This window comes from Dromaius novaehollandiae, chromosome 5, assembly GCF_036370855.1.
Source record: "Dromaius novaehollandiae isolate bDroNov1 chromosome 5, bDroNov1.hap1, whole genome shotgun sequence".
Lineage (NCBI taxonomy): Eukaryota > Metazoa > Chordata > Aves > Casuariiformes > Dromaiidae > Dromaius > Dromaius novaehollandiae.
This window is the reverse complement of record NC_088102.1, coordinates 53,548,872-53,573,336: the sequence shown is the minus strand read 5'-3', so window position 1 is coordinate 53,573,336 and position 24,465 is coordinate 53,548,872. Positions and strand designations below refer to the sequence as shown.

General features: G+C 39.1%; 1 protein-coding gene and 1 long non-coding RNA gene across 10 annotated transcripts in view; one reads left to right on the top strand and one right to left on the bottom strand.

The window, feature by feature from the left end:
- Positions 1-24,465, bottom strand: part of NAV2 (neuron navigator 2) — a 451,621-nt gene that overhangs the window by 76,062 nt on the left and 351,094 nt on the right. For all 9 annotated transcript variants that reach the window (XM_064512842.1, XM_064512840.1, XM_064512843.1 and 6 more), the window contains one exon: positions 15,588-15,710. In XM_064512842.1, the coding sequence (XP_064368912.1) occupies positions 15,588-15,710 (123 nt within the window). The remainder of the gene's footprint in view (positions 1-15,587; positions 15,711-24,465) is intronic.
- LOC135328505 (uncharacterized) lies at positions 163-4,714 on the top strand. Its single transcript, XR_010389444.1, has 3 exons — positions 163-454; positions 2,210-2,277; positions 3,925-4,714. It is a non-coding gene; the product is annotated as an uncharacterized LOC135328505 (long non-coding RNA).

Sequence of the window (24,465 nt, the reverse complement as noted above, 5' to 3'; positions counted from 1 at the left end):
AGTTTCAGGCAGCAAATATATCAGCTTTATGGGAGCCTGACTGGGAAAAATTGCAGCTGGTACAACTACTCTCATCGCAAAGTCAACATTTTAGCTGCAGTGTCAGTAAACTGAAAACTTATTTTCCAGCGCTCAAAACTACTCCCGCAGAGGGCAAACACTCTTCCCCTTGGGAACACAGAAAACCTCCATGGGTGAAATGTTCTGCTTTTACCCCATTAGAAGGACAGTAAGACGGTCAACATGTTGTTTCGACTCTGCAGTATGCCAGTCAGCTTTGCCATGGTTGCCTGTGCTCCCAAACGACGACGACTCCGACAGCACACTGCTACGTTCATCTTTGCCTTTTCACAGACGCTCAGCAGAAACTACCTCGCGAGTGAAGTAGGGATCGTGATCTCAGCAAAGGATGCAAGGTTCCCTCCCCATGGTGAGCTACTCCGATTACAATCCGGTACGTGACTGGGCAAATTCAGTTCACAGTTTTCATTCCAGGGACGAAGGTCAATGTAGACCCAACGAGCTACTGCAGCTACAGTGCAGAAGAGTACAGGATTTGGGAAGGAGATGATCTGCAGAAGGACCTGCAAAGTTTAGGGGACGTGTAATCGGGCTGGTATAGCAACAGTTCCTTCAGCTCTTACTGGAGTGCTCAGCTATCACGGTGACAGCACAGCACAAGAAGGTGCCTGCAACAGAGTGAGCGTGTGAGCAACCACACGCCCCCTGCACTCAAGCTTGATGAAGCTTTTTGCAGGCATAGTGAACGGCAGATAGGTACACCAGCCCCTAGCTACTCCCTGCAGGCAGCGCGCTGGTGAGAGAATTAGATGCTGCAAAATATCTCCAGATGGGCCACCAGGTTTCTGAAAGGGAACATTTCCTCACCCACTTTCCCTGTTCTTCTCAAGCACACCCTGGCGAGGCTGTGGGAACTTGAGTGAGTCCTCCTCCTCAAAAATTATTAAAATCATTAATTTTTCCCTGGAAGACCAAATCATTTTAATTGCTACAGGTACTACAATAGCTATAAAACACACAAAATGAGCTGCAACAGGAGTTGAGAACACTAACAGCAATAATGACAGAATATTGATGTGGCAAGCTATTGCATTTAAAAATAATTTTCTCTTAAAACTGAACTACTTATTCCAAGCGTCTGTAGCTTATAGGGCACAGATTATCTGACACTTGATATTGTTATCTGATACCTGAAAAACTCATCTGATACTAAGATGTAAATTATATTCTTTCAGTTGCTTAGCAGTAAATACTTCTATTATATACCTTATGAACTATGTTAAATATTTAGCCTGGATTGATAGATGACAATTCTTATAACTTTTCCCAAGATACTTTTAAATTTACTTCACTTAAGCAATAAGCTGAAAGCAGAGCTCAGTGGCGTCAAAGCAGTATCAGAAAAATCAGTACAGCTACAAATACAGGAGGCATAGCGGCATCGTGTTATGAAGCATTGCTCAGGGATCCCTGAACTGGTGCTGCTCCATGCTTTGCAGATGCACATCTGAAGATACTAAAGTGGGTCTGGATGCAGTACAGATTCAGCATGACAGTCAACTTCAGCTGTCACATTATTACATATTATAGGGCATCTTTTGTTTCTAAGTTTTTTTTTTTTTTTTTTTTTAAATAAAAATGAGCTTTTAACGCTAGGCCCTCTCAATCTATGGGCCAATTTCTACTTGTCTTATTCAAGTTAGTCAGCCAGTCAGGAAGACAAATGGCAACTTAAGCCACAGTTCACCAAGACAAAAGTCCAGTCTTCCTAACGGATCAGAAATGCCATGGTCACAAGATGCAAAGCACTGATCTAATATAAACACAGCTCTGATTCAAATGTGTTCAAAACTTTTTGAAGGGGTAACTTTTTTCTGGAAGACTTTACGTCGGTTCAGGTATAGTCCATCCACACTATTCCACCTTTATGCAGAGCCAGGTATTCTCTCTCATCCCACAGCTGGCATAAAGTCAGTATAAAACCACTAAACTTTGTGCTCCAGTAAAAAATGCAATCATATACCTATTCTTGACTTGGATGAAATTTGTTCAGCTGACACTATCCAGCTCTGGTTGCAGAAGCATGCACCAAGTAATTACCTAACTCTGGGTCAATTATTATCATGCATCATTGCATTATCATGCATTCATGCACTCTTTTGTTTCATTTTATTTTCATTATAATCAGGTGCAACAACAGATGTTATCAGTGCCAGAGGTGACACTAATCCTGGGCTTCTTCCATAAACATTTCTGGTATGTGCGTTTATCTTCAGCACGTATCTAGCTTAGTATGCCATTATTCATTATATTAGCTACGTATTTGCACTCTAAAACTTTACAATATTCTTTAATACTATGCATCATTTTATAAATGAAAATGCTAAGAACAAAAACTAAAATCTGCATTACTGGCTATGTGCGCACTGTAATTAACATGCATATAATCTGTATGCAAATCATGTTATTGAAAATAGTGACTATTAGCATAACAAGTCCTTATTATTTACTGAGCTGCAGCTCAAGCAGGCATCCTGCTGGGGTCTAACATCCTTCCTTTAAACAGCACCATCTTTTGTTTCTTCTTTTACTCATTCTTCTCTCCTCTTGATGATTAACAGCACAGAAAACAGGGAAACTCCCCTCTGTGCCTTTGTTTAAAGTGGAAAATCTTGTATGTTTAATTGCCCTCAAACATCTGATCCTGCTCAAAGCTCAGTGGAGTGTCTCTCAGGGTGCTACATCCCCCACCATCACCACCACTGAATTGCAGGCTGCCTAAATGATGAGTTAATATATGCAACATCACCTAAACTATTTCTCTCTAATTCCTAACTGATATCAAGTTGCAAGTACTTTGGCTTCTGTTTCTTTCTGCTCTTTTACTCAGGGGAGGGACAAAATGGGAAGGTGGGTGAAAACTGAATTCAACTGTGTAAGGTCATCCACCTTTTTAAGTCCTGCCACCCTTCTCATTTTGTACTTCTGATGAATTTAACCTTTTAATCATGCCAGCAGTGAAAAGTAGCAGATAAGCACAATTTTACTTTTTTCAGTAGATCTGAACAAAGCTTTCCTGTGGGATCAGTTTTGCTAGCCATCTGTCTGCTGAAAGCTCCTGCAACACTGATGCTGACACTGTTTCCCCACTCCACCCCCTACCCTGCAAAAGTCCCGATGTCCCAGGATCTCTGCATGAGCCCATAATCTTTAATAGCATTTCTGTAAGAGCAGAAATTTGCAAAGCTGCTCCTTGCCCAGCAATTCCTTCCCCAGCCCCAGCCCTGCTGGGTTTTGCGCTGCGCATTTGCTCTCTGCGAGGCTACACCCTCTGCTTCAGAGATGGCTGCGTTACGGTAATGAAATAATTATCGGGGGGAATGATTTCAATTATTTATCATTTTGCCAAAATTAGCCTGAAGTTTCCAAGCTGTATGCCCACCGAAGGATGGACTTTGGTTTCAGTAAAAACAGCACAACTATTCCTGAGTATTATTAGAAAAAAACAGACGATTTTACTATTAAATTATACAGATCTTCCATGAGAAACCCTGCCTTGCAATACATATTTTACATTTGGTTCAGAAGGGCCCTGGAGAACAGGGGCAGTAAGTCAAGAAGGGGAGCTGAGACAGCATGTGGAAAGTGAGTGGAAACCAGGAAAGGAAAGGGAAAACAGATTTAGATGGAAACTCCAAAGTGGAAGGCTGGGACCAGCCGCACAGAAGCAACAGAACGGTGACAAGAAGTCTCCACTATAACTGGAGAACCTAGGATCGTTTCTTAGAAGGAAAAAAATAGGACTGGGACAAACTGGAAGGAAAATATCACAAATGAAATTGCCTGTGAATACACACTTTGATATATCTTTTTTTTTTTTTAATGATTTCTATTTCACTGCAGGAGACACTTGCTGATGAGGTGGATGGCAGCTCTGCACTGAAGGCAGCTGTTACTCAGGGAGCCCCTGCCACTTTGCTGTGCAAGATGGACTCCGCACAGCCTAAATTTTGTGTCAGTGCAATTTTTCATATGCAACACATACAGAGGCCCAAACTGTTCCCTACACTATTCTTTTTCTTTTGGAGCCAGAGAACTTTGTGAGCCTACCTTCTAACCAAACAACGCACCTTTACGCCACAGCGGCAACATCAATGGAACTTAAAGTAGTATCTGCAACACAGTCTATTCTGCTAAAATGAAACTTTGAAGCATTCCCTCTCTCGCTCTCCCTATACTTCAGCTGTACAGAAATCGAGAGTTTTGCTTCTGCTAAAGCATTTTTTGGAATTTTTTGATTAGATGTATTTCCTTAGAAATGTTGGTTTATAGAAATGTAACTCTTCACAAAACCAAGACGACCTCCTTGGACCCTCTGTTAATTTTAGTAGTTAAATCACCCAGTGGGATGTGGAAGTTCAAAGACTTCAGCCTCAATTCTTTCCATCCCTCTTTTGTGACCTGATAGCTCCACAATAGCCCAGAGTTGGGCATAAACCTTTCAGTATCTTGTGTGAAACTCTTCCATTTCCAGCAAATAATTTGGTGGGATACAGGGATAATCAAATATTCTTAAAGAATCCAGGCAAATGTAGGAGGCCAAAATTGAGATCCCTGCTCCAATGAGGCATGGCAGAGACCTCAGTTTGACTTGTCACATTAGAACCTTAACCACAGTATTACTGTGCTTAACACTCTTGGCATTTTTTTTTTGGGGGGGGGGGGGGAGGGAGGAGGTGCCTTGCATATTTTCTGTTTATGCCAGTGCAATAATAAAACAAAATTAATTTTATGCAAGCCTCTCATCTCTCTATCCTATTTCAGTATCAGCAGAATGAGGCCGTCTTGTTAAGGCTGAGCTCTAAAATGGTGATTCACATTGCTATCAGTGCGCTAACAAACTAATACTGATAATACTATCTCAGTGAATTCCTCTAGAAGTAAAGAGTGGCCACTGGATATTTTTGTTGAGAGATTTCAATGAGGTGAACTGCATGAAGGATGATGAAAGGATAAAAATTATTAGATGAAACCAAAAAACAAAAAGAAAATTGAGGAAATTTTTTTTGTCCATTTTACTAGTTGGATTAATGCAAGCATTTGTATTTTGCATCATAACATGCACACCAGTGCACACCTAACAAACAACAAGGAAAGTCCTTGCCTTCAATATTAATAATTAAATACCTGAAGATGCATTTGGAAAACATCTCTTTGGTTAGTTATACCACTTTCCCATTAACGTGCAATTGTGCTTTGGTTCATACAGATTTAAAAGACCCAAAGGACAGACTTCCCAGAGACTAGTTCACAGGTCAGTAAGTGCCAGCGAGTTTTTCCCTTATAATCTGTCTATATTTTCCTTATGTCAATTGAATCCAGTGTACTTATAGTTATGACACACTACCATTCTTAAAAATATCCAAAGAAAATTTTATTTTCCGCTCACAATCCCACCCAGCCTTGCTTAGCCCAATCATAAGCTACCATTGTCTCTCATTTATTTCTTTCTACAATAATCCCTTGTTCTTAAATCATTTTGATAACATATATATTGCCACAATAAACTTAACTGCATCACCATGTATTGCAAGTTCACTCATTCCAACAGTCTTAAAATATAAAAGTGAAATCAGAGACTGATATTATTTAATTAGAGGAGAATGCATCCAAGTGGGCAGCGACTTTGAGATTCAAGTGTTTCACGGACAAAGTTGGATTTCGGTAATTCACTGAGGACAAAGGCAGACACTTCTCAAGAAAGCCATGTGTTGAAAGCACTGTGCATTTCTTGGAAAGAGATAAAATGGTTGTAAGAGAAAGCAGTTTGGTAGTATAGATGATGTAGGAAAGGTAAAATAATTGGTTCAAATACAACTAGAATTATGGTGGTAGGGAGAGAGGAAAACATATGGTATGACTCACAGGAAGGTGATCATTTTATCAGTCACATGTTTAGCTCATTATAACTAATGTAGGGTCAGTCCGTAAAATATGGTAAGAGAGAGAAGCAGACTGTTACTAAATTGAAAAATGGTCAGAAGTTATTGCAGAAATGGAACCAACTTCTAAGTCACAGCATGAGAATATCTCTGCTTCCACCCTCTGGATGTCAGTGTTAGAGGCAAAAAAAAAAAAAAAAAAAAAAAAAAAAAAAAAAAAAAAAAAAAGCGTTCTTTGACCAAAGGGAATGGCAAACAATTTCAGGTTGCCGTATGGTGTATTTAATTTTAATCTACACTTAACAAAGTGGCTCAGTGGACACCATTAGAAGTCAGGTTACACAAAACGTGTACATTTCATCCAAAGAATTTTAACAGAAATTAGAGCAAAATATTTCATATCCTGACTTCAATTTTAAATCGCAATCTTATTTCAGAAAATTTCTTTCTTTTTGCATGCATATTTGAGATATTAGATATGTATAAATGCAGATTTCTTGCCACCCCTAATCCATCTCATGAGTCCTTCTATTCAGAAATGTTCTCACTGCACAAATGGACACTCTCGCTCTAAATAAATTTTCTATCGAGGATATCCAAAATATGGATCGAGTGGAGCGTAAGGCTTTCCTGGATGAACATAACCTCAGTGACCTTGAGGTGGCACAGAATGCTCGTATCTCTCTCCTAGAGGCTCACGTTAGTGATTTCTCCTTCTCTTTTCCTCTACTTTCTTTCCATAGAGTTACATATTTGTTTCTAGCTATTTTATGAAAATATTCTATTCAGTCCTCCTGCATTCAAATGCTCAGTTCCAATTTTGCAAATATAATATTGAGTTTCAATCATCTCTGAAAATAAAAATGAAACTTTTGCATAAAAATACAAATGAAACATAAAACTATGCATGCTCTTATCAGATAGCATCAAATAGCACCAATAGTTTCAAAGAGATGTTTAAAGCATTAAGTCATGTTATGAAGAGTATTCCTAGATGAAAGTTTCATAACAAGAGTAAATCAATCTTGCCAATGAACATGAAAGGGGGAATAAAACCTTTTTGAACACTCAAGGTGGTTTGCTCATTTCCCCCAAACCAAAACGAATGAAAGAGGTGATATATATGAAAATGAACTTAAACTAACAACATAATCAGAGAAGATAAGCTTAAAAGTTAAAATCAGATTTAAAAATATATATATATTACTTGGGGCTGATGACAGCACATGGCAACTCCATAGTAACTGCCGAGCGGAGCCTTTGCCAGTCAAGAAACGAACAAACAAAAAAAATCACACCGCTAAAAAGAGCTGATCTCAACTGTCGGACTTTGCTCAGGCACTTCGAATGTCAGCACTGCTCTTCTGGCTACTTGTTGACCATTTATAACTGGACACACACAAACACACAGCCTCTAGCAGGGCAGTAGTTCCTTTAAGCTCCCTGCGCTAACCGTGCACACAGGTTTTGCACTGATCCAATGCCACTTACAGCAAAGTAATGAGTCTCAAACTGCAGAATTCAGTGAAATTAAAATTGGATGTTTTATTTTTAGTGAGAATAGCAAAAGCTTTTACTAATAAAAACAAGCTGTACACATTCTCACAACATTGCCATAACAGGGCAACATAGCTCAAAGAGTTTCTAGGGTATGCAAATATTTATCCTGGCCTAATGTATATTTATTTACCTGTACATTTAAGCAACATAAGATTGTTGTGTGAAAACCTTAATATCTGTTTATATGATAGCAGAGAGTATTTAAGCCCCATGCAGCTGCCTTAACACCTAAGCCTCAGGACGTTGGGGCTCAGCTCAGAGCAGGAGCAAAGTTACTACTTGTTCTGTGGAGTCTCAGCTTCACTGCGAATCCAATAGCTGTCATAAAAAGGTCACAAAGTCAGCTTATCACACTGCTGGAAAACCCCTAAGCTATGAGGAAACTGAGGAATGGTGAAGAGCAGAACAGGACTCGGTGGCAAAAACAGTGGTGACCCCAAGATGGACAAGTTTGCTGGCCACCATGGGCAGTTATCATGACACCAGGGAAGGGCCTGATTTAAATGCAGGAGCTCCCAGAATCCCAGGGCAGCAAAAATAAAATTATGCCCTTTTGTCCTGCCCCTGCCACAGCACTCCTGCTGCAAAATGCAGGGCAGCTGCTCTCCAGAACTGAAACGTCATTCCAGTGAGGACGGACTTTCATTCTGCACCGTCTATACTTCTGGATTTCTGCACTTCTGTCTGCTCTTTTTTCCTTCTGGCTTTCAGGAGTCACTCTATAGCAGTGGAAGAGCAAACGCTGCGTAGGAACATTCATGAGACTCTCTGTTCGTTGTGAAAATGCAGTTACAATTGGTAGATAAGATTCGCACAGGGAGGGAGGAGTCTGCACCTCTTTCTTAAGTGCCACAAAAGAGGGAATGAACATTTTGCCAGAACTTATTTTCTGCCTCGGTGAGTGCTAAGTCAGGAACACTGTAATTTCTCTTGACATCAGTCAGATAGACTAAAAGTATGACATTTACTTCATTACTTCATTAGTGGAGAATTTCCCCAGACAGAACAGCTGAAAGAAATGATTGCTTATGAAATATGTAGCATTTCAAGTATGAGTTCAAAGTCATAGACACCTTACAGCTTCTCCTGCTATGCTGCAGATGTGGATGTTTACTGAATATACAGGGGTATCACTACTATCCAACTGTAAGCATTTTAGTTAGATGTCCAGATCCTATTCTCCCTATATAGGCTATGGATCTTTCAAAGCATCTGGATATTCTGAATTCCCTTGGAGGCTTCTCACTGAATACACAGAGGGCTTCCCCCCACTCCACTCCCAACACCATGTTTTAGAGCTCCTCACTGGAGGACAAAAGATCTGACATAAATGACTGAATATTCAATAAACCTAATGAATGGGAAGCAAAGACAAAGAAGGGAAAAGCTCACGGAAAGCTAAGAAGCACATGCAGGTGGACATACTCATCACACACTTGGACTCAAGGTTAATTTCATTTTCCCAACAATGCAATTAAAGTAAACATTCAGCCATTAAACAGAATAATTATATCCTGGCTATTGACATTAATACTTCTAGTAACATGTAAGTTAATAGTAATATAACTTGATAATAATCACAAAAGAATAGGGAAATACAGCTGTAGAACAGAAGCAAAAAAAAAAAAAATCATCTTCCCATTCTAATGAAATGCATAGTTATGACAACGGCAAAGCCCAAACAAACTATCTAAGAACGGCAAAGACCAAAGAGAGACTCTCTAGTAGATATTCAAGCCATGACACATTTAATAACGCATATAACATTTTTTAAAAGGTCCTCTTTCTTGAAATTTGCTTTACAGCCACAATGACCTTCCACACTGGTCAAATAGTCCAAAACTAAGAATGTCCCTTTGGAGTCTGACAGCTGCCTGTTATTAGTTTTATCTATTCAATCTGTAAATCCCAAACTCAGAGGTTACTGGTGTAGGTCAGCTGTGAGACTATGTTGACTCTCTTGCCATTCGACATGGAAAACTAAATAACAAAGTCTGCACTATGTCAGCAAGCATTTCACATTCTTCGGTTTGTCATGCAAAGCACAAAGACCCTGATACAGTTCAAAATGGTCTTTGTATCTACAATCTTGTTTACCCTTGGAATACAAGCTTAATTTCCCACATGCCTAGAGTATTTTAAAAGCCACTTCATACAACAGAAAAGACAGTGCTAATCTCTGGCAATGGAACAAGAAGTATCAAGAGTTTCAGCAGAGCCTCTAAATCAGCAGATAGATCAACTTTTTATTTGCACACAGAAAGTGGGTGTGTATGAAAGGAAACGTCACTGCAGGAAAATGTAGTTCCAGTGATACAGGATCATGATTTTACCATCCCCAGATGCAAATTATTCAGCAGCTTAAATTATGCAGCTTTTCTATTTCTATAGAATCAGTATCTGTAATTCTGAAAAAGATAAGGTTTCTTCAATTGTATGATACAGGCAGGAGTGTGAATTTCTAGGAAAAGGGTCAAAACTGTTCACAGTGGGGAATATATGGAACATATGGGCAAAAGGAGGGTCCTAACTTAGATCTTATGAGTTGTTCCCTTGAGGTACCAGCCATCTTCAAATAGTGTTGGAGTGAACTTCAGCTCCTGACTTAAGCTTTTTAATTAGAAGCAGAGATAGAAATAACCCCTAAAATATAAAGTAATGCAGAATCAGAACCACAATAACTAAAGCAGGAAACTTCACACAGGGAAGGAAGTTACAACATGAAATGCACTTCCTAAAGCCTAGATCCTGCCTATGTCTTTGGCATTTATACCTAAACACAAAATGTTTTCAAAGATGAGTTTTAAAACTACTGTGGCAGGCTAGCAAGTAAAGACTGTCTAATCTGCTAACTCTGGAGGGAGCAGGTTGCGGTTGCAGGTTTTTAGAGCACTGAGTGGTAGAACGGCACCTCCTCAGTGGAAGAAAGTTCTTGAGAAAGGTGCAGAGCTGCTCTCAACTCTTTTGTCAGCTTGCGAGGCTCCTAAACCGGGTAGTAGCTACAAGACAACAGAATAATTCTTTGCTTATCCTGCTGGGACAGGGATGCACGTAGGTCCTACAGGAAGCAAAATCTGCTTTTGTTCAGCCATGGAGAAATGGAAAAGGGACTTTCCCATAGGAAATCAAAATGCATTTTTATGAAAAGTTAGTTAAATACAGTGCACAAAACTGCTCCAATAACACCCCCCCCCCCATATTAATCATACATCCATTATTGTTACATGACATGATAATCTAGAGCCAGGACAGAAGTGTTAAATAAATACCATCTCTGCTGAAAAATGACCTGAAGAGCTTGTGTGCGCAAAAGTTTGTCCCGTTTCCCCCACTAAAACTGATCTAACAAAAGATGTTACTTTCCTTGACTAACTTTGCGTTGTTTGGACATAGAGCGTCGCCTTTCCTTTTGGTGCTGCTAATTTCAGCCCTCCAGTATAGCTACTATACCTTTGCTTTCAACTTACTACTTGCTGCTTAACTTTGGAATTACTTTATGTAACCCAAAACCACTTTGGACTACAGCTTGTAAAAAGATTCCTTGCAAAATAAAAGTATATGGTATTGTGATTCTAATCAGCAAATCACAAGGCCATAAACTTCAAAGGAACTTTGCAATGTGAATTTTCTTGCATCTGCTAGTCAGTTTTCAAGATAAATGTGTGATCTTTCAAAGACAGAGGGAAAGGTATCTGAAGGTACCAAGGTACAACCTGCGTATTTAGGAGCAGTAGTACTTATTTAACTCACTGACAAAATCCAAACAGATTGTCCCAGCACAGCAAATTGTTAGGCATGAATAATCTTACCAGCTCTATGACTTTGCTATTAAGTAACTATATAAGAACCTACATTTTACAGATTTCAATTATAACAGCTGCATGCAAGTGCAGCTGTCACGGCTTTCTGGAAATGAAGGAACTGTGGGTTGATGGTGTGAAACATCCCTGGTAGAGTTGTAACAGCTTAGCATCTTTCCTAGCTGAGATCTCCTGAGGTCTGTAGATGACTCCAAGGAGGCTAGGTATCCCTTTTCCTGACAGCAAGGACATCCTCTCTCCATGCACCCATTCATATAACACACTAGATAAATTCCCCCGCAAGTTCATGTACTGTGAAACTCCACAAACACTTACGTCAGCACTCCTGAGGGAGCCTTACAGGAGTAGGCGATGCTGTGAGGGAAAGAGATGATGGGAATACCACTGCCACTGAGAAAAAGTTTACAATGCTGAAATACCTAGTTCAATTTATTTTTACAACAGTTGTGTCCATCTGAAGAATAAAATTTAACCCAGTCATGTTTTAACATTTTAGGACAAAGACTAGCTTAAACTCTAGACACCTTTCTGCTTTTCTTATGCATCGTGCTGCCCTTGCTAGAGTGGCAAAACTATGGTCACCACCAGATGGGTAGTAATGAGATACTATTCTTGTGGATATTCTCCCTGAATGGAGGACTTTACTCCTCACCTGCAAGGCCAGGAACTACACAGGCACCTTCATTTAGCTATAGTTGCATTGTGTTAATTAAGAGGTAAATCTGAAAACAACACCTGAGGACTTAAAGGCTGTCTTACCCTATTATACAAGTACTTAGCATAATAAAGGAGAGCTTAACAAAATTATGTTTTCTCTTACATTATAATATTTTTCCACTGTCTACCATAAAATAGTGCCAAAAAGCAAGAAAATTTAACACATATTCTAATGCCATATCCATCAGCACCATGTCTGTAATAGTATTCTCCTTTCAGTGGTATTTGCCTTCTTCCAAAAGCAGTGACATCTCTGTTTCTCCCCCGCTTCAGAACAGGACAATGTTATCCCCAACTTGATGACATGCTTCGACGTGCTTTTCAGCTCTTCTCCAGTGTAATCCTGGTTCCCATGATTATCAAGGTAGTCCAGCTATCTCCCTCCAGCACTGAACACTAATGCATTTTTTTTAATGATCTCATCACTGTAATAGCAGTCAGTAAGTTAACTTGCAGTTCGGGAATTTAAACATACTGCAGTCTAAGGGTTTTCTGCCACAAATGTGAAGCATTGTCTATTACCAAGAGTCAAGAAATGTATAAATAACCTTCACGTGTTTTTATAACATGAAAAATAAGAGCAAAATATTACTCTTACTATTCTTGAAAATCATAATTTTTGCCATTTGTATAAATTACTGTAAACGATAGCACTTGGAAAAAAGTCTTCATTCAATGACATTGTTAGTAATAGATCTGTGCTTTGAATGTCCTCTGCCTTTTTGCTCTGCTGCTGTTACACTTTCAATTTATCCTTGCTGTTTCCTTTCCCGTTCCTCTCCTGGTACCACATCCTGATCTGGGATTATCCAAGACTCTTGCCAAAAGCACAAAATGCTACTGACTACCAGGAGCTGGTTGCAGTGGTGCGTCCTTCTGACAGCTCAACTGAATGTGGTCTTGTTTTAACTGCAGAGTAACCAGGGTATGTTTGTAATTGTTACAGATCTGAACCACAGTACTGAAACAGTTCAGTCCTGTCTGTGTTCAACATGTGAGCCATGTTTTACCTACAGTCCATAAATGTCGTAGCTGTTCAAAGTACAAAGACAATGTAATCCGATCTCTGATGAGACAGCTCCCGCAGCAGCCAGAAGAATGCTTTCCACAGGACTAGCTGGATATAACATTTTATGCCTTATACTCTTATGCAAAGAGTTGTAATTCACACAACCTCAAAATAAATTATAAACGTGCAAGAACTCACACAATCACCAATTAAATTCTAAAATTGAAACAATTCAAGTTAATCATACCCCAAAGTTGTTATTTAAGCACTCCACCACTGAGGCTTTAAAAAAAGAGTCATACAGATGTTTCCTTAACAGCAGCCTTAAAGTTACCTTTGACAAGCTCAGGTTCATTAACCTGACCTGAACCTGAGGTTCTCCTGACCTATTCAGGTAGATATAAGTCAACACAGGCCTGAGTTACCTTATCTAAACAAAATGTTACATAAATAAGCAATTACTGAAAGATTTACTCAAATCTACATTTCAAATTTTGCCCCTCTATCTACATGGATTCATAAATGCAAGTTGCATAAATGAATGTAAGGGCAGAAATAAGTCTCAGACCAAGCAGGCTTTACAGCCTGATGATGTAAAATGAATGTAAATAACCAGATGGTGAACACCCAGCTCATATACATAGAAGAGAGAAAACCATAGGTGGCTAATTTACAACCTTTAAAAAAATCACAAACAAAATAAAAAGGCATTAAAAATGCCCTTTGTTCTATACAAACACAAATTGTCTTGAAGTGAATAAATAAGCTCAGCTGTGTTGTGCAATGATTCCATTAACCTTGCAACCAAGCATTAAATTAAACTGCCTAGCTGGATTTCCCTGCTGCAGGGGAAAACGTACCTTGTAAGGTCTGTGCTTTATGTTAATGGAGCTAACGTGTAAAAGAATCGCAACCAGACTTCTACAATTAATAACACAAGAAACTAAACAAGTCAGCAGATCGCAAAAATTCCCCTGATAACTTTTTAATGATTAACCTAATGCTTACAGGTTCATAGCCTTTCTTACTGGTTCTCCCATGCATTCACTTAACATCTGCTTTGAACAAGCTAAATTTAATCTTCATACATGTTTTCTAGGTGTACCTACAAAGCAGATCAGAGCTCCTGCTTGCCTCTGTTCACAGAATGAAGCAAGCAATTCCTTACTGCACCACTCCTTTTCCGTATGCCAGTTTTCATCAAATAAAACTGCAGCTGAAGCCAAGATTAATTTTTTGTTTAAACTGCAGATTTTGAGCAGCAGCAACCAAATAAGAGCTATTTTTAAATTGCTGCACTATTATCAGCAAGTCCTGATCTTCTAAGGTAAAAAGGGTTGCATTCTAAATAGGAAAGACTAAATCAAAACAACACATAACAACATCATCAAATCTGAGACTTGGTTAATTTATCCATGATCCTATGCTGCAGCTAAATTATCTTTATTATGCGTAAAGTCACCCCCTCTCATCTGAACTGAATTATTTTCAAAGCTATTTCCATTCTCTCTTTAGTTTTCCTTCTTTCATTCTCTAATGTTTTTCTTTCAGCGAGCATATTCTTTGGTTTCTCTGAAATAACTGATATTAACTAGGGATTACATTTTCTCTTCAGTGTGTCACAATCCCATTCTAAGTGGAATCTATTTAAACACAAATAATATCTCTCGTGGAACATAAAAAATTGCCCCTCTTGTGTTGTGTTTTCAATAAAGCAGTTTAGCAAATAATATGTGAGATTAATTTACATATCAAGAGAAAATGTTACAAGTGCAGAAAATATTGTGGCAGAAAGAATCAATAATCATATATCACTAGCTCTCCAGAAGGCTGACTGTTAATTAAATATAACTTATATTAGAAGAATTCTGTATTATAAACATATAGCTACAGTTAATGTGGCAATGTTCAGAAGCCACAGTAACAGATGAGGATGACAATTTACTTACATTCACTTACTACCTCAACAGCAACATTCCTCAGGCATTCAGTTTGGAAGGAGAAGCAACAGCTACAGGTTGATGCCATTAAAAGCAAAAGTAGTCTTTTAACTCATTTATCTCAGCTCTGACAGAACATAGGTCTCATTACTACCCATCTTGTCTTCCCGTATGATCACACGCCCATAAATTATGGGCTTTTAGTCACCTGACGAACACCTGATCTTTGGACTTGACTGTTCACACTGAATCACTGGACTCAGAAGAATCAGTGGAAGTGAGAAGAAAATTAGGTCTTTTATATTTCAAACACTATTAAAATAGAATTCTTGCAGTTTTCTTATGCTAGGCCCTGTGCACAAAAGCCCAGACAAGAAGTCAACAAAACAAGCATAAGACAAAGTCAGTGTTTATCCTGGCACCTCTGTGAATGTATAACCTGACATACCCTGGAGAAGCTTATAGGCTTGTATTCAATATCTGAAATCCCAAAACTACTGAATTGAGTTCCAGTATGCATTAGATATAACTGAAACCAAATGCAAAATCATACCGAAGCATTTGCATTAGAGCTTACCTATCAGCATCTCCCAGTCCCAGTGAAGTATTACGCTGCATCGTCTCTCGTACTGCAGCCATCCCATCAGGCAGCCGGTTTAATCTTCGAGTGTAAAGGCCCAGACCACCATCAGTCATATACCTTTAAAACAAAAAAACAAAACATCATGGTTAGTAAATCAATAAACCTTTTAGATATTTCTGTACCTCATATCTTCCCTATGGTTTTAATCGTATATTGCATTTTTCCCACTTCGGGTTGAGAACATTAGGCAGATAATGAAGCAAGGAAGGCTTTATTCTTGATCACACTGAAGTTTTTGGGGAGCTCTGGGCTTAAACATTGCCTTTCTCTTACTGTTCTGATCTCATTTTGCAGCGTCTCTCATCAGTAAGAACTGGATTTGAGCATATTGGTGACAAAGAAAGAATACAACTTTCATTAAAGATGCTTGTATGCAAGTCATTTAATATTTGTGAACAATGCTATTAGTCACTCCTTCCCGTCCAAAAAACGCACAAGTTATATCACCCTGAACCATTTTGCATGGGCTAAAACAACATTATGGAAGTCTCAACCCTGTTGAAGTTAACTGAAAAAATCCCATTGACTTCACCCAGATTTTGTCCATGGTTCATGAAAAATGAATATCCCAAGACATATCATCAGAAATCTAATTTGCCACATAAAGCAAAAGTTTTTTTCAGCCTTGTTTTGGCCTCTAAATTGTGCTCTCTCTTCAACCCTGATCTGTATTCCCACAGACATCTGCAATTAAATAGTGTTATTAGCCTTAGATATTAAGAAGCACCAGGTGAATATATGGTACTTCACAAATTGCTAGGATGGCACATTCCTCACATTCCAGTTTAGACAAATAAAAATGAATTTTAAAGAGAACAGAGATGACACTTGTTGGACAAGAATTGATAAATGTTTTTGATCACAATAATGCAGGTTGTGTGTTATCTAGCATAGTTGCTCAAGTCTGTACCTCTGCAGACAGCAGTAATCATAATGCAGTGTGAGTTGAGGATCTCAAACTCTTCTAAAATCTAGTAGACAAACATCTAATGTATATCCACATGGAAGACAAAAGCTCACATTTATACGTGAAGAAACAATATTGTATAGGTTAGCTGTCCAGCTTAGCATGATTAAGTCAATATGATAAAACTAATAAAAGTCTGATATTTGGATAAGCCATTGAAGGCCTGGTTTAACTGCTGGTTTAAATTCTGTGACGCACCAAAGAAGAGATTTCCAGACTCACAACTTGAGTGGTAATCCAAAAAAGAACAGTTTAAAAGATGTAGAACTACACAGCACTTCCATGTTGTACATTAATAAAACACTACAGCATATTAATCAAATACTGAAATTAAGAGGTTACTCCAGCCTTTTCTTCTTGAATAGCTTTGCAACAAGCTGCACTACATCAGTCTCTCAACAATATTTTCAAAAATTTTCTGGCCTTTCATGAAAGTAAGATGCAAACAAGTTCAAAGCGTCAAAATCAAACGAGGATTTTGCTCTTGCTTTAGCTTCATTTCTATAAGTATTTCTGACCACAGCACGTACAGATACACTGAAGGTAGCTTTACACTTGCGAAGCAAGTCCTGATCGGCTCAGGATGTTCGTGTGCACCGAGCTCCCTGCGACCACAACCAGCCTGCCAGCCCAGCTACCTTTACCTGAGCAGTACCGACAGTTGTGTACACGTACCATAAATTTTTTCGCACGACTATTTGAGAATCAAGTACATGCAACAGCTCTGGCAATACAGTGCTATCGCGGGCACACAGCTGGATACGTAAACTACCTCACTGAGTCAGGAGTTGAAAAGATGGTGTCCTCTGAACGCTTTAGCCGCTCTTAGTGAAACAACAGCAGCCCACAGAGCGGTATCCAGACACCCAAGATATCCTGCTCTTCCTTAAAAAGGCACATAGCTTTTCCCCTTACAGCAAGATTTCCTCATTCACAGCAAGAAGGGAGAGACACTCCTGGCTTCAGGCAACGATCCCTCTACCCTTGAGAGGGAAAGTGGTAAAGCAGATAGCACATGCTTTGTTTCTGCATTTTTTCCACTACTTTCCTCACAGATGTTACTGCAACAGATGTGGTTGACTGTGAAGTCAAATTCAATTACTACATTTATAAAAATAGTAAAAAGTCAATAAACCTTGCACAATCTGCTGCTTAGCATTTGAGCTAGCTGTGTGAATCTGCAGAGGGCCTTCCCGGGAACAACAGAGGAGTTTCTCTGGGGAGCTTAACAAAGAGGTTGCTAAGCTAGCAGAGTCGGACACGAGGCTATTCTCCGTGCAGCAACGTCTGTGGGGACCGGCTTCTCTCAACTCAGAAACAAAGGCTGTAAAAAGCAAGGTGAGCGGCTCCACTGTAACTTGGGTGGAATTTGCCTTAGGTCTTGCATTCTAACATTTGTTTGAGATAGTTTATAAAAATTTTATCGTGGAAGAACATTCTTTTCCTTAAGCTACTAAAAGAAATGGAAAGTGGAGCTTAAGACCATACTGTTCTACAAACATGCAAAAAGCATTTTGCAAAAACACCTAATGTACGTACGCTAATTCGTTTATTGCAGTTACTTGTCTGCACACGCAATGCGCTCCTGTACGAATACCTGTTACACACATTTGAAAACACAGCTTTTAGCTCTGCTGTCAGACTTCACCATTCTCTGGCATATGACTAGTCCTTTGATTAAAAAAAAATAAACCCTAAAGTTAAAAGAGACTGTTCTCCATATTTATTACATGGAATATGTTAAATGAAACATATTACTGTCAAGAGTTAGTCATGCTGAAGGCAATGGAAAACGTCTTTACTAATGTAAGATTTCATCCTCTACACAGAAGTTCAGCAACCTGATGGACTAGAATAATTCTGCAGTTGCATCAAATGAAAAAAATAACTCAGATTTTCAGCGGTGCTAAGCATTCATAAATCCTCCGTAAGTCAATGGAAGCTACATGCCTTTTACACATTATGAGATTTTTGAAGTAAGACGCTGTAAAAAAGCACAGATATAAAATAGGACTTTTACCAGCTATACCAATAGGACAAGTTCCTTCCATGTAGGAACAACGAGAGATAAATTTTTGTATTCTAAAGGAGGTTCGTGTAATCACAGATTGAAAGCTTTATGCCTGCATTTCTACTACATACAATGTCCTATATTCAGGAACGTTTAATTACAAAAAGATATCCAAAGCAATGATGCCTCAAGTCCTGCATGAAATGGTGATGTCAAAGAACGTGGGGAAATACTATCTTCTAAACACTGTATAGAGAAACGCATTCAAAACACAGGATTCTCTACTATCCACAGGCTATTCAGGAGATGAGACAGTAAAAGATATTGCTACCACCAACTTCCAGTCGTTGCTCTCTCCTCCTTTCCCTCCCTCCCTTCAAACTTAAAATCATCTCGGCTCTCAGAAGCCACCTTGCCTTTATGAATACAACATTATTATTGCTGCAGATTTTTGTCTTATGACAAAGAGGAATATAACCAAGGGATATTTTTCTAAAGACAATCTTAAAAAGTTTTAGTCAGAGAGCAATAAAACCAGGAAATATTATCCTGCATTTATATACAAATACCGTTATCGTTTTCTTTCTAATTCTCTGCCTCTACATACTGAGAAAAATAGTCAGTGATGTAAAACTGTATTTTAAATATATTTGAACTATTGAAGGTTCCAGTTACTCAATGTGGTTTGCCATCAAATTGTATCTGTAGCAGCAGAGTACAATGTTCAAAGAAAGTTTATTTTAGGCCCACTTTTAACTGTCACTAAGAAAAAGATGAAGGGAAATTAAAGAGGAAGGCATAACTGTTCTTATGAAATATAAATATGATGATGGGCCTAATTCTAGAGGTACTTAATGCTACCTAAATTTATTGCCCCACTGTACATCTATATAATACGTAATGCTAGTGTATTTATTCAACAGTGTTAACAACCCTTGGTGACCTAGCACGTGTTGCATCATTTGGCTCTCCAATGGAAGTTTCTAAAAAAACCTAGATATTCTGAATAAAGACAAAAAGGAAAACCTTTATTCAAAGCTTGTAAGAAGTCACATTCCAGCCCAACTTGGACTGACGTATCGCACGCATGGCTTCAACGTACAATTACACAAATACAGTCTTTCCTACAGGTGCTGAAGTAGTCAGTGCTATGGTTGTGTCAGAACGCAGTGTTGCAGAAATCACCGTGAGCTGTAGCAGGGGGTAATTCTAAGAATATATTTTTCAACCTGATGTGCCCTTCAACACCTGCAACAACCTCCCCAGCTCCTGAATACAGGCAAAATTTTCTTTGATATAACTTTGTCTCCTATACAGTGGCTCACTGCAGTCTAACCAATTTTATTATGCCAGTTATTTGTTAGGTTTGTTTCTTTAACTTTTTTATTAAAAAACATGACAAATTTGCACTAAATTACTAGATTTGTGAATTACCAGAACTCTGCAAGCACATTCAGTGCTAAAACAAGTACTTTGAAATATTTTTCTACCTACACCAGCATAAGGAAAAGTTTAAATATATGATAAGGGAAAATGTGTAGTATCCAGACTCTGTGACTTTTATACAGATGGGTAAATTCCAGATGCTCAAAAAATTTAATAGCTCAGGTTCTTTTAGGGATGGTGCCAACAGACAGGGGGATGACTACCTTTACTGAAGTCAAATATATCAATACTTAAAGAACAGACAATGAATGAGTGATGACATCAGTTAAAAAGTGCTTCTAATTTGTAATCTTTTCAGGGATTAATGAATGATTAATACTCATTTCCATAGCTTTACTCTTAATCAATACGAAAATAGAATCAACTAACCCTCTTTCTTTTACACAAGAGCAGCATTATGCACTTCTAACACACAACTGGAACTTCCACACCACTTTCTAGGTGACACTTTTTTCCAGAAGAAAGTGGCCTCCTGCCCTGTTTTACAGGCATAAAAGAATCTGTTTTGGAGTTCCCAGGACAACCTGGACCTTTAGACTTCTCATTTCTTTTTCCACATACACCCCTTCTGCGCCTCTGAAATTTTGAATGGCCTAATAAGTCCTTCCAAGGGCAATATTTTTAGGGTATTTCTGATGCTGAAGTGATTTGTTTCCCTTTCATGAAAGGCACGCACAGGAAGCAGGACCGGCCTATGCCAGCCATCAGCACCATCTAGCAGGCTGAGCCACTCGGCCTCTGCCCGCGCTCTGCTCGCCCTCGCCCCCAGACTGCCCACAGCACGCCGGCTTTTACGGTCTGACAACGCTGCCGCCAGGCACCGCTGCCGCGGCAGCCCGGGCGCCTGCCTCCCGCCTGCGCGAGGGCGGCCGGGGCAGAGGCAGCCCGCGACCCTCGGCAGCCGCACCGCCGCACGCAACGCAAAGCTTTCAGGAATTACAGCTTTTGGATTATTCTAGGCCTCCACATAGGCTCTGACACTCAAAACCATTCTCGTTTCGCCTCACTAATAGCACTGTTCTGCTGAATGTTTTCCTTCAAATGTTTTTCTTGATTAGGCTTCAGCTGCAGCGTCCTAGCAAACACTAATTGCTGGAAACACTGGTCACTGCAGCCAGTTAAATAAGATCAAGAGGTTTAACAAGCTTTGAATATCAGAGAAGCAGTCTAACTTTGCCAGTCACAAAAAAATCAAAAAAAGAGTCTCCACTGCTCTGTCTGAAGCATGATAAATGCGATCAAAACATTCCTGTTACCGTAACCAGGAATTTGTTTTAAATACGACTTTAAAAGAAGCCTAACTGAAGAATTATGACAACCCCAAACATCTGCAATTAGTATAAATTTGGTATGCCTTTTTTGTCATGACTTTGATATTGGACCAGATGCTCTTCCCCTGTTTTTTCCCCAAGTCCTTCCAAACATGACTCTTGCCTGACCACTCTCCGCTACATGGTGCCCACCATCAGCACAGTAGCTATCTTTCTAACCAAAGGGTAGAACATATACCCTGTCCACAAACCTCCTTAAATTAAAAAATAACACAGTACAACCAGCCTGGGATTGTGTGTTGTGTTTAAATTCCAATTTTTGATCCAATGAATTTCAACATTTCAGCAAAGGCATTCAGGAATAGGATCATGTCCTGAGCTTTCAGCTTGGTACTGCTAATACAACACCCAAATCCTTAACATTTAATCCAAATACTACCTTTCAGGTTCACAGAAACACAAACCTAGTGCTCATTTCATTCAGATTTTCATTTTATATATAAGGCAGCTGGATTTCATGGAGATGGTGTGAGGATAAATTATAAATTAATAGACCTTTATTAATAATCAGTAGCTATTTACAATTAATGGTGCATCATTAAAAATATAAATTAATAAGTTAATTAATAAAACAATTTTTTTTGAACATGCTCAAACACAAATCCGGAATAAGCCAGAAAAAACAATCTATGACTGTTGGTCTCAAACATGATAGTCATTCCTGGGAAGAAGGAGATTCCTGTTCCACTAACAGGTAAGAAAGAGGAAATGACATTATGCAAAACTTCAATAAAGTATGTTTTAATTTCATAGTTTATATAGAAAAACTTCCCAACTGTAAAGAACTAACAACAATAGTCGCTTATTCATTGTCCAAAGTAGTTTAGAAGCAAAAAAAGTTCACCTCTCTAACTACTTTGTCCTAAGACTGTTTTCTGGGAAAAATCAAGTAACAGAAAGAAGTAGTTTCTGTGAAATCAATACTTTTCTACCTGGAGATGAAGTAAGACTGCCGGGCACATAAGCCATTCAACAGCCATTAGATGGTAACAATTTTTGGTCACTGATGCCCAGGGCTACATTTATTTCTACATGTGTCCTCATCTGGATACGACTTTTAAAAAGTCTACCAGTCAGTTGCTATAAAACTTCCATTTGCTGAAGGAAGGAATACCACGAGATGTTAGTGATTGCTGCCTCTGTAGGTGAAATCTCATATATGCCTCTCAGCTATTCTCCCCAGGACTCTGGCTTCTTATCAAGCTTTTGAAGAAACTGGTTTCCTGTGGAGTAAGCAGTCTTAGATGTAGTTTAAGTGAAGCTATTGGTATATGAGAAAAGATTATTAAATTGAAAGAAAGCACCTCTCAGATCACTGGGTCCATTCCTGTTTTAGAGTAAAAGTCTCTTCCAGTGTATAATCCTCCTTCCAGCACTGTCTCAACCCCTCTTTGTCAAATTCAACTTAAGCTGGGTGCTCCTCAGGGAAGAGGCTTGCCACACCATCATTTTGGAAACTCTTTACAAATGTAAATCAGCCCATCCAAAAAGATGACACAGATTAGGCACTGAAAAGCCTCCATTTAAGAAGCAGACATTCAAGAGCTAGAGTCAGCAGAGCAAGAGATTAGATTATAATTTTTTTTATATTTTATTAAGTATAATATAAATACTATATTTACTGGATTTTAGGTTCTGTTTGCCTCAATTTCTCTGCCTTTCTACAGGCTGTTTATGAAAAGAAAGAATGGGCTAAAGCTTTACTTATTCCTCTTGTCCATCTTGGAGTTGAATGCCCCTTCAGAAATGAATGGAGCACTGTATCTTGAAGAAAACCTCTTGGCTATGGCAGTGAGAAACTTCAAATGTCAATATTAACTACTAACAGCTCCTTGAAGCAGGCTTCAAAGAAACCTGGTGATTAAAATGTGTTTAAGAATATAGCAAGACCCAAGAAAACTCATGAGAAGAGACTGGGACGGATCCTCCCCAGACTTCACAGAGGATTTGGGGCAGCTCTCTACTCTGACTACTTTGCTAAGAGACATTAGGATCGAAGAATTTCTGCTGTTGTAACCACATGACCAATAAAAGCATAATTATTTTTAAGAACCAATCCTGTTTACTTACATTTATTGCAGTTGCCCACATTTTCCCTAAAACATTGTGTCTTTAATTTCGAGCAGATTTAGTTCACTCTGATGAGGCCACTCAGTTAATCCTAAATTGCTTTGACTCAGAGCTGGGAAGGTTTCCATGCCCACAAGAGTTAGGCCATGAGAGATGTTAAGTCTGGGGTTTACAGCAAAGCCTCTCTAGCACAAAACTATGTCCAGGATACATAGATTAGAGGTGAGCAGCTCTAAAGGGTAATTGAAAAAAACCTCCTACACAGTGAACATGGAGTAGCTAAGAGCATCTGAAGTTCCACTTCTCTCCAGAGCTTAAGAGCCTGAACCAAGGCGAACCAAGGCTGGCATCTCCAGCTATTGAGGGCCCAGGTGGGAACCCAGTCCTAATGGAAAGTACATAAGCACTGCTTGAAAGCAGAAAGACAGCAGTGCTCTCTTGATTACTGCAATGGTTGTGATGTCCCTTTTACGTAATACTTTAGAGTTCTTGCTGGATGCTGAACTTAGTTTCCTTCTCTGCCTGAAGAGATTAAAAGGCACATTTCTCACCTCACAGAAGAATTTCCTCTGCAACCAGACTAACCTAACACTAACGCCAGACTAAAAGCTTACCAGAAGATGGTAAAGGTGCATCAGTCATCCAAATTATCAAAGCTGGGCCAGTGGGCATGAAACCCAAAAGATGCAGTAGGCTGGAAGGATCACCCTACGGAGGAGAGTAAATCGCAGCCCAGGTGTTACAGCACTTGGAAGGAGGAAGTACTAAGTCCTGGGGTTCTGCTCCTAAGATGGTCTCTGAAATTTATCTAGAGATTTGTTAACATAAAGTGAATGACCCATTCTGGGAAAAGAGGCCAGAGACTGTTAACATGTCACTTCCACTTGAGTGCCTTGTCCAACAGGGACTGCTTCCTCCTACAGCCACATTTGAAAAAGAAATCACTCTTAATTGCGTGACGTGAGAGCCCAAACCTGCCAGAATGAG